This window comes from Heteronotia binoei, chromosome 7 (genome assembly GCF_032191835.1).
Source record: "Heteronotia binoei isolate CCM8104 ecotype False Entrance Well chromosome 7, APGP_CSIRO_Hbin_v1, whole genome shotgun sequence".
Lineage (NCBI taxonomy): Eukaryota > Metazoa > Chordata > Lepidosauria > Squamata > Gekkonidae > Heteronotia > Heteronotia binoei.
In genome coordinates this window covers 39,508,828-39,521,012 of record NC_083229.1, presented here as the reverse complement: position 1 = coordinate 39,521,012, position 12,185 = coordinate 39,508,828, and the positions used below count along the sequence as shown (strand labels likewise).

General features: G+C 40.7%; 1 protein-coding gene across 1 annotated transcript in view; it reads left to right on the top strand.

Annotated features, from left to right (window-relative positions):
* LAPTM4B (lysosomal protein transmembrane 4 beta) overlaps window positions 1-12,185 on the top strand; it is an 82,719-nt gene that overhangs the window by 40,706 nt on the left and 29,828 nt on the right. The window contains exons 2-4 of the mRNA XM_060243459.1: window positions 2,353-2,464; window positions 8,656-8,729; window positions 10,683-10,805. Of these exons, the coding sequence (XP_060099442.1) occupies window positions 2,353-2,464; window positions 8,656-8,729; window positions 10,683-10,805 (309 nt within the window). The remainder of the gene's footprint in view (window positions 1-2,352; window positions 2,465-8,655; window positions 8,730-10,682; window positions 10,806-12,185) is intronic.

Genomic DNA, 12,185 nt, shown 5'->3' with positions numbered 1-12,185 from the left:
TATGGATCAAAATATCTGTGTAGTGAGGCCATGTAAAGATAGGAGACATATTTCTGAAAAAAACCTCAAAACTATAAAAGTGCATTCTTAGATTATGCTGAGAAAAAACAACTCTGCGCAACCCAGTAGTAAGAGGAGGTGAGGTGGGGAGAAAGCTGATGAGAAGGGAAAGTGTGTGGAGCATGCAACAGCAAGGAAGAAAGATTGGGTAGGTGGTGTAAGGGATGGAGAGAAAGAAATGGTAGGAGCATGAGCATAGTAGCCAATGCTGCCAGAACAAGGTGGGGTATGATGACCAGTGGAGGAGGCAGTGGGGCTCATGAACCCACATGGGTCTTTCCTTTACAGCATTCCTTGAGATTAAAAAGAACATCCTGGTGGGATTGTGCTAGCAACACTTTCTAGGCCTCTAGGCAGTGAAGCTGGAAACAGTCTCACCTTTGCAGCTCCCTTCAAGTAATCTGAAAACAGTCTGCACCAGGGGTGGCCACACTGCAGCTATTGTGTGGCTCTCGAAGCCCCCACTGCCCTGTTGACTGGCTTGGAGAAGGCATTTGTTTCTTTAAATCAGTTCGCCAAGTTTGAAGAATGCCTTTAAAGTTGCTTTCTTTCCACCTCCTTCCTTGCCCATATATGTCCTCTCTCCCTCAAACATCTGACGCTCATGTCTTGCAGCTCTCAAACATCTGATGTTTATTCTTTGCGGCTCTTACATTAAGCAAATTTGGCCACTTCTTGTCTGTACAGTCTGACATTTTATTGAATGTCCCCACTTGGTTAAGTGTATTCCTATGCAGGGCTTCTTTTGTAGAAAAAGTCCAGCAGGAACTCATTTGCATAATAGGCCACACACCCTGACATCACCTTTGTTTCACATGGGGCTTTTTTGTAGAAAAAGCCCAGCAGGAACTCATTTACATATTAGGCCACACTCCTGATGCCAAGCCAGCCGGAACTGCATTCCTGCACATTCTTGCTCAAAAAAGCCCTGTTCCTATGCCTTCAGTAGTAAAGGAGGCAATGGGTGTACCAAGCAGTTCCCAGACCCACATTACCAGCTGCCTGCAGTACTGATGTGGTGGATCCAAAAGGCAGAATTTAGAAATGGATCCCACTTCAGAAAGTCAGAACTGCTCATAGTCGGTTCTCCCTATTTTATCTGTGAATCTCACCACACAGGTCCAGCCTACACCTGTTGGATTTTAGGCACATGTGGCTTGGGACCTGTCTACCCTCGGGATCGCCTTTCCCCACACGAGCCCCAGAGAGCACTACAATCAAGCTCATTAAATCTGTTAAAGATCCCCAGGTTAAAGGATGCCCGTTTGGCCACTACAAGGACAAGAGCCTTTTCCATCGCTGCACATGCCCTCTGGAATGCCCTCCCTGAGGAGACTAGGGCCCTGCGGGATTTATCACAATTCCGCAGGTCCTGTAAGACATATCTGTTCAGTCAGGCTTTTAATAACTAAATGGAGGAACTTTTAACATCTATGGGGTGTGTACTATCTACCCCACAATATCATAAATTAATGCAAAGCAGACAAAATGCCATCTAAACTGTATTTAAACTGTTTTAATAATGTTTTATTGTTATAATGTGAATCTGTCATCGAATTGTGTTTGGGCAGGGCGGGATACAAGTGCAATAAATAAATAAATATGTTTATTCAAACATTACACTGAAATGAAGATGTCCAGTAGGTGAGATGCACAGGTACCATCTTACCTCCCAAGGAGTAGGGAAAATATAATGGGAAAGTATAGTCTGATCTAGACAGTTTTTATGGTGCGACAATCAGTTCGTATCCTCTTGGGTAGTTTCCATTCAGTGTTAATCACATATGACTTTAGAATAGTTTGAAGGCTAAGGAGTCTGGGATTTTTCAGTTTAGAAAAAATGATGAATTTGGGGAGGGGACATTATGGAGGTTTTTAAAATTATGCATCAGGTACAGGAAGTAGAGAACTTTTCCCCATCTCCCATAAAACACTGGCCCTTGAGGTCAGACAGGCAAAAGGAAATAACTTCTTTCATCCATGTGTGATTAAATTGTGGGATTCACTGCCAGTGGACATGCTGATGATTCCCAAGCATAGATTACTTTAAACAGAGCTCTGTCAATGCGGTTGATTAAAGGGAACTACCATATCAAAAGCAGTAAATCTCTTTATACCAGGGCTAGTAGGAAATGCTAAGGGGAGACGTTACATCTATGTCCTCTTTGTTGGCCTTCCTGAGCATCTGGTTGTCCACAGTATGAAAGAAGATGCTGGACTAGATGGGCCTTTGATCTGATCCAGAGGTTGCTTCTTATGTTCTTATTATTGTGATTTTTCTTTCATTTCCAGATCATCAACTCGGTAGTATTGCTGATTGTACTGAGTGCCCTGACGGACCCTGGCCAGTACCACTTGACATCTGCTGAATTGGGGGGTGACTTTGAATTTATGGATGATGCCAGTAAGTCCATATCATTTAATTACAAACGTTCATTAGTAATTTACAACCTGATCCCTATTGAATTGAACTGGTATTGTGCCAGTATAGCACTTTGAAGGGCAGACCTAGAATTCATTAAAAAAAAAAAACTCCCAGAAGAATCTTTCAATAAAGAAATGTGTGTTAAAGGTGAGGCTTACAGAGAGGACTGCAGCTGGCTGTTTTACCATAATTCCCAGAGATTAACCTTGACAATCAAGGTCTGTTGGCACAGATTTTATATAACAGTGGTTTGTGTTGGAAACCTACCTTCAAAGAACAAGCCTGTTCCATAGCACTGCAACTCTTCTATCAAATGCTTCTGGAATTCTATCTTTATTTGGAAGCAGCAAAGAAGTCCTATGGAATGTTGTCCCATCAATCCTTTTGTTACTTAACTAATTTGTTACTTAACTAATTAAGTAACAACTAGAGTTGTAAAATTTCTGGAAATTTTCAAGCCACAGGGAGGGGGATTCTTCTCTCCCCACCCCCCGTAATTGGGGAGGGGGACTGATAAAACCACTGTTTACTTTCCTATCAAGGTGAAATGTCTCTTACTAATTGGACAACATAAAATGCATCATTTTAACTTCGTTACAATATGAAATTTTACTACTTGGTCTATTTATAGAATTTATAAGGATCGTTATTTTCTATAAGAAAAATTGTCTGGAAGTATTATGGACAGACAGCTACTTCCCAGATAAACTCTTTGCCAACTTGGAATGTCAGTGAGATTCTGCCTGTGCAAAGTAACCATCAGTGAATGAGGAATCTGTCACAGAACGGTTAAGCAAATCAGCCACACAAAGTGTCTCTCTGATTTTAGTTTAAGTCAGTCTTTTAGTTGAGGTTGATGCCACAGGACTCCCCCTCACAGGGGACCTCTGTTTTGGATCCCCTTACACTTCTTAGCATGGGCCTAGCAATGAAAAATGGAGTCTGGATCAAATTGTGAAGACAGTGAGTCACACTGAGGGCGTGCAAGGAATGTGAAGCAACTCCTCCATTAATCATGGGAAAGCTATATCTGATGGGAGTCAACTGAAGAGCCCTTCCTTCAAGGACTTAAGGGGTTCTCCTTCCTGGTAATCTGGTCTTAATAATGACCCAAATAATCAAGACAATGAGCTGTGTGTCAGCCCCAACCATTTCCTCCTTATCTTAACACTGAACAGGAAAATTTCTCCTTCTACTCCATCATGTAAAGTACTCAGCCATCTACTTGCCAATCTAAACTCTCATTCTCTCTAAAGGAACACTTTTGCTTGATATTTTTACTTGCAATGGAAAAGGAGAAAAACTCTCTTCCACAGTATGCTCACACACAAAAACCCCTCTTTAGATTAGCTAATCTCCAGAGAGATGGACTTCTCATCAATCGCACATTCCAGTGCTGACACTTCCCCCCCCCCCCCAACAATCCTAGCAAAAATGTATAAAAAGTCATCCCTCAGTCCTGTCAGTATATCCAGTCTACAGACCACAGCTAGTTCTGCATGGTCTAAATGACAGCTGGACAAGCTGGCATTGCTCCAGGTTGCATCAGCCAAGGTGATGTAATGGGGTAGTGCTTAGTGACTCAGCACTAAGCTGATTGGGTACTGAATTGTATAAATCTGCTATAGACCTGTTCTGCTTGTGCTGTGTGTGTAGTGGATGTGTTGGCGGAGCGCTTTGTCAGTCTGTATAAATATTGTAAATAAACCTTGTATATAGTTAGCTTAACAGCAACTGTGTACAGTCTTCATTCTGCAAGTCTCGAGAAGACCCCACGCTAAGCACAAACAAATCCATCCAATTTGTAGCGGGTTTTGGATCCCACTTTGTTACCCCAGCTAGTTGATGTTGGCTTTGTGGCACATGTTGTGGATGTGTGTGTGAACCAAATACTGGATTAATGAAGCTTGTTGCTCAGGAGTGTCAGTATTCTGTGCCAATTAGGGTGACTTCTTTGTTATCCTAGAACAAAGAATACTGTCCATTCTGCAGAAAAATCCATTTGCAAAGAATTACTGTAGCACAATAATGTGTAACATTCAAAGATGTGTGGATGTAGCTAATGTTTAAAAATAAAGGTTCTGGTTCTTTGTTCTCTGAAAGCAAGACTTTTAATCTGTTTTATAGAATACAAAACGTTTATAACAATTACAGTTAACAATTTGAGTTAACAATTAGAGTTGGGAGTGAGCAGAGAAGTGGCCAGGTTTGCAGATGACACTAAATTGTTCAGGGTGGTGAGAACCAGAGAGGATTGTGAGGAACTCCAAAAGGATCTGTTGAGGCTGGGTGAGTGGGTGTCAACGTGGCAGATGCGGTTCAATGTGCCCAAGTGCAAAGTAATGCACATTGGGGCCAAGAATCCCAGCTACAAATACAAGTTGATGGCATGTGAACTGGCAGAGACTGACCAAGAGAGAGATCTTGGGGTCATGGTAGATAACTCCCTGAAAATGTCAAGACAGTGTGCGTTTGCAATAAAAAAGGCCAACGCCATGCTGGGAATTATTAGGAAGGGAATTGAAAACAAATCAGCCAGTATCATAATGCCCCTGTATAAATCGATGGTACGGTCTCATTTGGAGTACTGTGTGCAGTTCTGGTCACCGCACCTCAAAAAGGATATTATAGCATTGGAGAAAGTCCAGAAAAGGGCAACTAGAATGATTAAAGGGCTGGAACACTTTCCCTATGAAGAAAGGTTGAAACGCTTGGGACTCTTTAGCTTGGAGAAACGTCGACTGCGGGGTGACATGATAGAGGTTTACAAGATAATGCATGGGATGGAGAAAGTAGAGAAAAAAGTACTTTTCTCCATTTCTCACAATACAAGAACTCGTGGGCATTCGATGAAATTGCTGAGCAGACAGGTTAAAACAGATAAAAGGAAGTACTTCTTCACCCAAAGGGTGATTAACATGTGGAATTCACTGCCACAGGAGGTGGTGGCGGCCACAAGCATAGCCACCTTCAAGAGGGGGTTAGATAAAAATATGGAGCAGAGGTCCATCAGTGGCTATTAGCCACAGTGTGTGTGTGTATATAATATATTTGGCCACTGTGTGACACAGAGTGTTGGACTGGATGGGCCATTGGCCTGATCCAACATTGCTTCTCTTATGTTCTTAATTTGATAATTTGTCATTGGGTTGGATCCAGTGCAAAATATTTCACATGTGGTAGAGCTCTTGTGAAAGTGGAAATGCAAGAAAAAGACCTCAGTGGCCACTTGCACCAGTTATACGTATTATGTCCCCACTGGAGTTTCTGCTTGTGAAAGGTCTTGTGAAACCAGTATTGGGACACTATAATGTGTAGGGGAGAACGAAGGTGGTATGGTATAGCCTGATTTTGTCAGAATTCAGAAGTTAAACAGGGTCACTGCTTGGAAGAAAGATCACCAAGAAAGACACAGCAGATGAAAGCAGTGGCAAACTACCTGTGCTTCTCATTTGCCTTGAAAGTCCTTTTGCTGAGATTGCTGTAGGTTGGATCAACTTGATAGCACTTTACGCACACATAATGTATACGGAAGGAAGCTTTAGGTGTTGCTAAAGATCTTGGGCAAGCAGAACTGCACTAACTCCATTTATGTTTTTCTTTGAGCTTCACTGAATCCAGGCTCTTAAAAATATGCAACATTTATTCCACCCACCCATCCCCAAATCAACCAAAGGTAAAGGGCAGAATGCGAGTTCAGGTTTTCTAAACTAATTCATTTGGACCAGTAGAGCTTATAGAAACTGCAACCACTTGGAACTTTCTCGAACTCAGCTGAGTTTAGAAATGCAAAGAGTGGGAGGAAGAAATACTATGTATGTGTAAGTTAAAAATGAGGAGTGCATCTGATCAAAATAGATGTGTTTTCAGGTGTTTCAGTTGCAGTGAACGGAAACTATGCATGTCTTGTGTTTTGAAAAGTAGTTAATGTGAGTCCTGATGGATCAGACCAGAGGGCCATCCTGTTCAGCTTTCTTGATTACTTATGTATTTTGTTTTGTTTCTTTTGGCAAATAGTGCTTTAGAACTTTGGAAAAACATACAGAACCTTGACCTGAAGTTTACAATCCAAAGTAGTCAGTACATATAGGAAAGGGATATTAGAAGGGCTGGTTTTGTTTTCACTCTTGTTTGAAAAAAAGGTCAGTGAATTCATTGAACAAATATATCTAGCTATGGCACGGCATGGCAGAAACCACTATAACCAGGTTTCTGAATACTACCAAGGAAGCAGGTTTCAGCTGGTTGTCTCTGCCATATTATCATATGATTTTTAAAAAGAATTATTGTTTCTGGCCCAAAACAACAAATTGTAGAAATAAAATAAATTTCTGTTTTGGATGAAGATGGCCAGTGTAAGAGCCAACATTCTCTTTTGAAGAAGGTAGAGAAAAACATTGATGGACAGTTGTGACACTTATAACTTAAATTAATTTTTAATTAATATTTTTGCTGGAGATACATGATATGTGAGAAAGACAACCAGTTTAGTGTAGTGGTTAGAGTATCAGACTAGGATCTGGGAGAACCAGGTTCGAATACTACCTCTACTGTGGAAGCTTGGTGGGTCACACACTCAGCTTAGTCTTCCTTGCTGGGTTGTTGTGAGGACAGAATGGAGACAAAGAGAACAATATAAGCCACTTTTTGTCACCTTGCTGGGGGAAAGGTGAGGTATAGATGAAGTAAACAAAATGATGTTTTAAAAAATGTTTTAAAAGTGTTGAAGGCAATACAGTAGTCAGGTTATTTTGTTGAAGCAACTTGTATCTTTTGCCCTTCTCTTGTCTCAGGGCAGAATGAGCTCTGCAAGTTTCTCAAGAAACATAAAAACTTGCAAGACCTAAAACTATTGTAAAAGAGGCAACAGGGATCCTCTCTTTTGCCACTTTGGACACTGAAAAAATGTAGCCTTGTCTGCAGCTGGAATTATTCTCTTAAACAGTGGTAAGGTGAGAGTTTCTCAGCCAGTCTCAATACAGACTATTCTTCTTGAATTAATCAGAGTAGTTATAAATAATATATCCCTTGAGTGATTCATGATTTCCATGTATCGGATTCTTTTGTGTCTTTCCTTCATCCTCTGAATGTTGATGCCTTGGAATGGTTAATGGATAAATAAAAGTAAGTTTCTTCTGTAATCATCATCATTTTTATTTGTATCCCGCCCTCCCCGCCGAAGCAGGCTCGGGGCAGCTAAGTAAGTATGAAAATGAAAAATTATAAGTGAATAATTACAGTCTGACGGGTTAGACTGTAGATTGTTGCCCATCGGTATATGCTGGTGAAACAGCATTTTTTGCTTTCTGTATTTTGTAGTTCCATACTTTTATTTTTTTCCCTCTGTTAATTTAGAACATTTTGCTTCAAAGTTTTTAATATGTAGCCTACACAATCCTGAGTGTTCAGACCAAATCATAAATCATTGATGTAAAAATAAAGAACTACAACAAAGCAAGAACTGCAATATTCATTAACATATTCATATGGCTACAAGCCTCTAAGATTGAAACATCAATCATAAGTAAATGGTTGTACATTTAGTGATTATGAGGTATAATTTGTGCTGAATTAGTTCTCTACCTTACCTGGTTTGGAGTGCAAGGAATCATCTTAGAAGGGAGTAGTACTATTAAGAGTGCTGATTACAGCATGGTTAATGTCAGTCAGGCCAGAACGGTAGTGTAGTGCTGAGATCAGTGACTTCTGGGCATCCTGCAATAATTTGACTTCAGCAAAGTTGGATGATCCCTTGTGTCTCATCATCCAGTAGAGGTCGCCCATGCACCAGATATTTACAGATGTTGTTCTCAGCTGAGAGAACCAGCGAAGATTGATGGAGCTGGCTTAAGGTAAAAAGCCATCAGTATCAGGCAAAAGGTCATCTGTTTTCTCCCAGATGAATTTTTGCAGACAGATGTAGATGATTTTTTTCTTTAGGTGAAGGTTCCGTTCCTCATGATATTGCCATGTCTTATTAAAAATCTATTTTCTTCTGTGTTAGTGCAAGAAGTATACATCACATTGTGCTTCATAGTCAATAGCAGCCCTGGCATTTCCAGACTGTTCCAAAAAGACTGACATGGTAATGATATGGTTAAAAAAGAAATGATCAATACTGAGAAGTCAGGTCTTCCTACCCTGTTTCTTTTTTCTTGTTTCCTTCTCAGATATGTGCATTGCCACTGCAATCTCTCTTCTCATGATTCTCATCTGCGCAATGGCCACATATGGTGCATACAAGGTAACATGAGATTTAAAACATTTTTTCTTAATAATTTACTTTGGATAAAAAGCTTTCATAGTTCAGCTGAGTTCTGCAGGGGGAAATAATTTTTATTTTATTTAGTTTCATTTCAAATTCAGTTTCATATTCAGAATTGCTGATCTGGCTGCAAGTAGTCTATACATCATCACATGCATGCATGCATTTGAGCATACATGCATGTAAAAATATGTGTACATATGAATACACACATGCACAGAGTACTGTAGCATTTAAAGTGTCCTAACAGTGCAGGTGCCCTGACCTGGATAGCCCAGGCTAGCCCAGGCTAGCCCAGCCTCACCAGATCTCAAAAGCTAAGCAGGACCAGCTCTGGTTAGTATTTGAATGGGAGACCACCAAGGAAATCCAGGGTCATAATGCAATGGCAAACCACCTCAGAATGTCTCTTGCCTTGGGGTTTGCCATTAGTCAGCTGCAAATTGACAGTAAAAAATAACTTTAAAAGTGCAGGTGGCCACCATCAAGGGAAAGAAATTTCTCCCATATTCCCTCATTGTGGGGAATGAAAACAACTGGACTTGGGCATTCTAAAGAAAAGGCATTCTAAACATTTCAGCAGAGAAGGGATATATGAAGAATTCAGCCAGAGGCTTTTGAGTCATTCCTTATTGGATGTTCTGACATGTTGTTGCAGATGATAACTGAGCACACTCCACAATAATCTCTTCCTAAAATCAGTGCATGTTAGGAGTCACAGATCCATGTTTTCAGAAACATTTCAGGGACACATTATTTGAAGGATGCACTTAATTGTGCTGAGAACTCAGTCCTCTCAAAATGGAAGCTGCACAGTATACAGTAATTTTTGTTTCTAAATGTTTGCCTCAGTACCTGCTTATGATATTATATTGCTGGTGCAGTGTTTTGAACACATGGACTTGTTTGGCTATAAACTTCATCCTAAGCATGATGCTAATGCAAAGTGATGATGATCTTGGAGCAGTGCTTAGAAGTCACAAGAAACACCTAGGCATTCTGGGCATTGAGCAGCTCCAGAAGACAGTGTTGTTTGGAACAGCAAGAATCCTGTGAAGATACATCTTCAATTCCCAAATATTAGTCAAATATCTGACTGTAACAATCCATAGTAATAATTAAATACCTGTACTTCTAGACATAGGAAAACATTTCATCCCTTCTAATTCTGCAGTTCTCTTTCACAAACCTAAGCTGAGGCAAAGCAAATCCACATTAGTGGAGAACTGAAAAATATAGCATGGTTTAGGGAAAGCAATAGCATTTTGGGAGGTGGGGGTATTCATAACTGCATATGATTTCTTACTGCAGAAATCCCTTCCATTCATGGAATTAACAGTGGATCCAAGCCTATGGTTTATACCTGGCTTGCTAACTGTGGATTGTGCTAACTGTAACAGCTGAACGCACAAATCTCAAGGATAAGCTTTAGAAGTTTCAGCTTCTCCCAGAGGGCAGCTTGCAAAGCAGCAAATAGGCAAGAGAGAAAGTGGTGATGCAGGACTGTTAAACAGCTTATTTTACTTCAAAGCATTTGTTTGAAGAATTCAGTTTAGTAGCTAAAGGGAGAGTGGAAGGGAGAATGATGATCTTTAGCAGAATGTAGAGGAGGAGGTTTGGTCCTCTCTCCTATTTATTGCAGCTCATTAATAACAAGTAGGCTACGTGTGCAGTGAGACTTTGCCAGCAGCCAGGCAACACAAGTGGGAAAGCAGAGAAACAATAGACTAATTAGGATTACTGTGATCTGTTTCACATCTGGCAACTAACCAGGGTTTGGGCCACAAACTGCAGTTTGAACAACCACTGTTTATGAATGCAGCTTATGTTTGTCTTCTTTTGCATCCTTGGCTATAGAGAAGAGCTAAATATTCATTGCAAATTTTATAGCTACTGTTGACTAGTGATTTCTTCTCTCTTATTTTTAAACAGCAACATGCAGCCTGGATCATCCCGTTCTTCTGCTACCAAATCTTTGATTTTGCACTCAACACCTTAGTGGCTATCAGTGTGCTTGTTTATCCGAACACAATTCAGGATTACCTGCGACAACTGGTAAATCACTTGTCTTTCACTGTTGTCCCTGAGAAAGCAAGGGAAAGCAACTTTGTTTCTCTCTGCCCTAACAAGGATTTTGTGGCAGAATCTCAGGCTACCCTTGGAAGAGTGTATGCGTGAGTGTGTGTTAAAGGAACTCGTATCCCACCAACTATTTTAAAACAATTACTTAATGAAATTTACAATAAGAGCAAATAGAAATACAGTTTAAAAAAACCACTGAAAATGCAACCCATTATTTTGTCAAGATATCAACACCATTTTAAAAGAGGGTATTTCTAAGAACAGATGAAAAACCCTGTGCTGGTGTTCAGCCTGTACGGTTGCTGTAGCATGCCATTACGTGACACAAGAAAATGTAGCAGTAGTCAAGAAGGCAACTGTGGTTTTCTTCTCTCCTGCCAGCTGTCTCTGTCTCCTTGCCATACTGGGCTAGGCAGAGAGCCCAGTAGGAGAGGGAAAGAAGCCAAGATAGGTAGGTGGAGGGTAGCAAGCAGGAGCTGGCACGTGGCAAGGAAAGACATATAGGAGGCAGAGGTAGCAGGGAAGAGATGGCAAGGAAGCAGGTAGGGGGAGAATGAACTGTTCCTTCCCCGATTCCCCCACTTAAAATTGCAATTTACCTGGACTTCCCTGGCCCTTTGAGAAGTCCGTCCTGTGAGTTTATTTTTTCATCTTGAAATGCTTATTCCAGCATTGATGAAGTGTGAATCCTTCATGCCAGTTGCAAAGTGCTCAGATGGGTGTGCCCAGAGTTCATTCTTTCTCCATGTTGATAAAAGCCAGATTTGTTTTAATCCCTATCCTCACTTGATGCTTTCATGGCTGCTTACCTATGTAAGCTGGGATGGATGCACAAAGTTATGGACTCCTGTGCTGCGGTAGGGCCAAGGACAGATCTTTCCAACCCTGCACCGTTGTAGTTGACCAAAGGACTTTCAAAGCTGATTATTAGAGAATACATAACATACAGAAGGAGGCAGCAGACAGAGGACAGAACTACCTATTACAGGAGACTTGTAGCTGGCAGTGGTTCTTGTGTCTCTTTCCTTCTCTGCCATATAATGTCTAATTTAATTTAATACATAACATTATATGCTTCCATTTCACATCTCATTGTTGGCTGGGGGCAGGCAAATAACATTGTATTAAAATAGATTTTATGAGAACAAGTCAGGGGTGGGGGAGCATAGTGGTGGTAACTCAACTGCTCCCTTTCAACTCTAACTTTGCCCTGAAACTTAACTGGCTGCCTGGTCACCATATGTGGATTTGCATGAATAAAAACTGCAAGTATGCTGGCTTAAGGGTTCACTCTCTAGAAAATAATACAAGAGCAGAAATATCTTGCCAAAAACAAAAGTCACAGAGATTAAC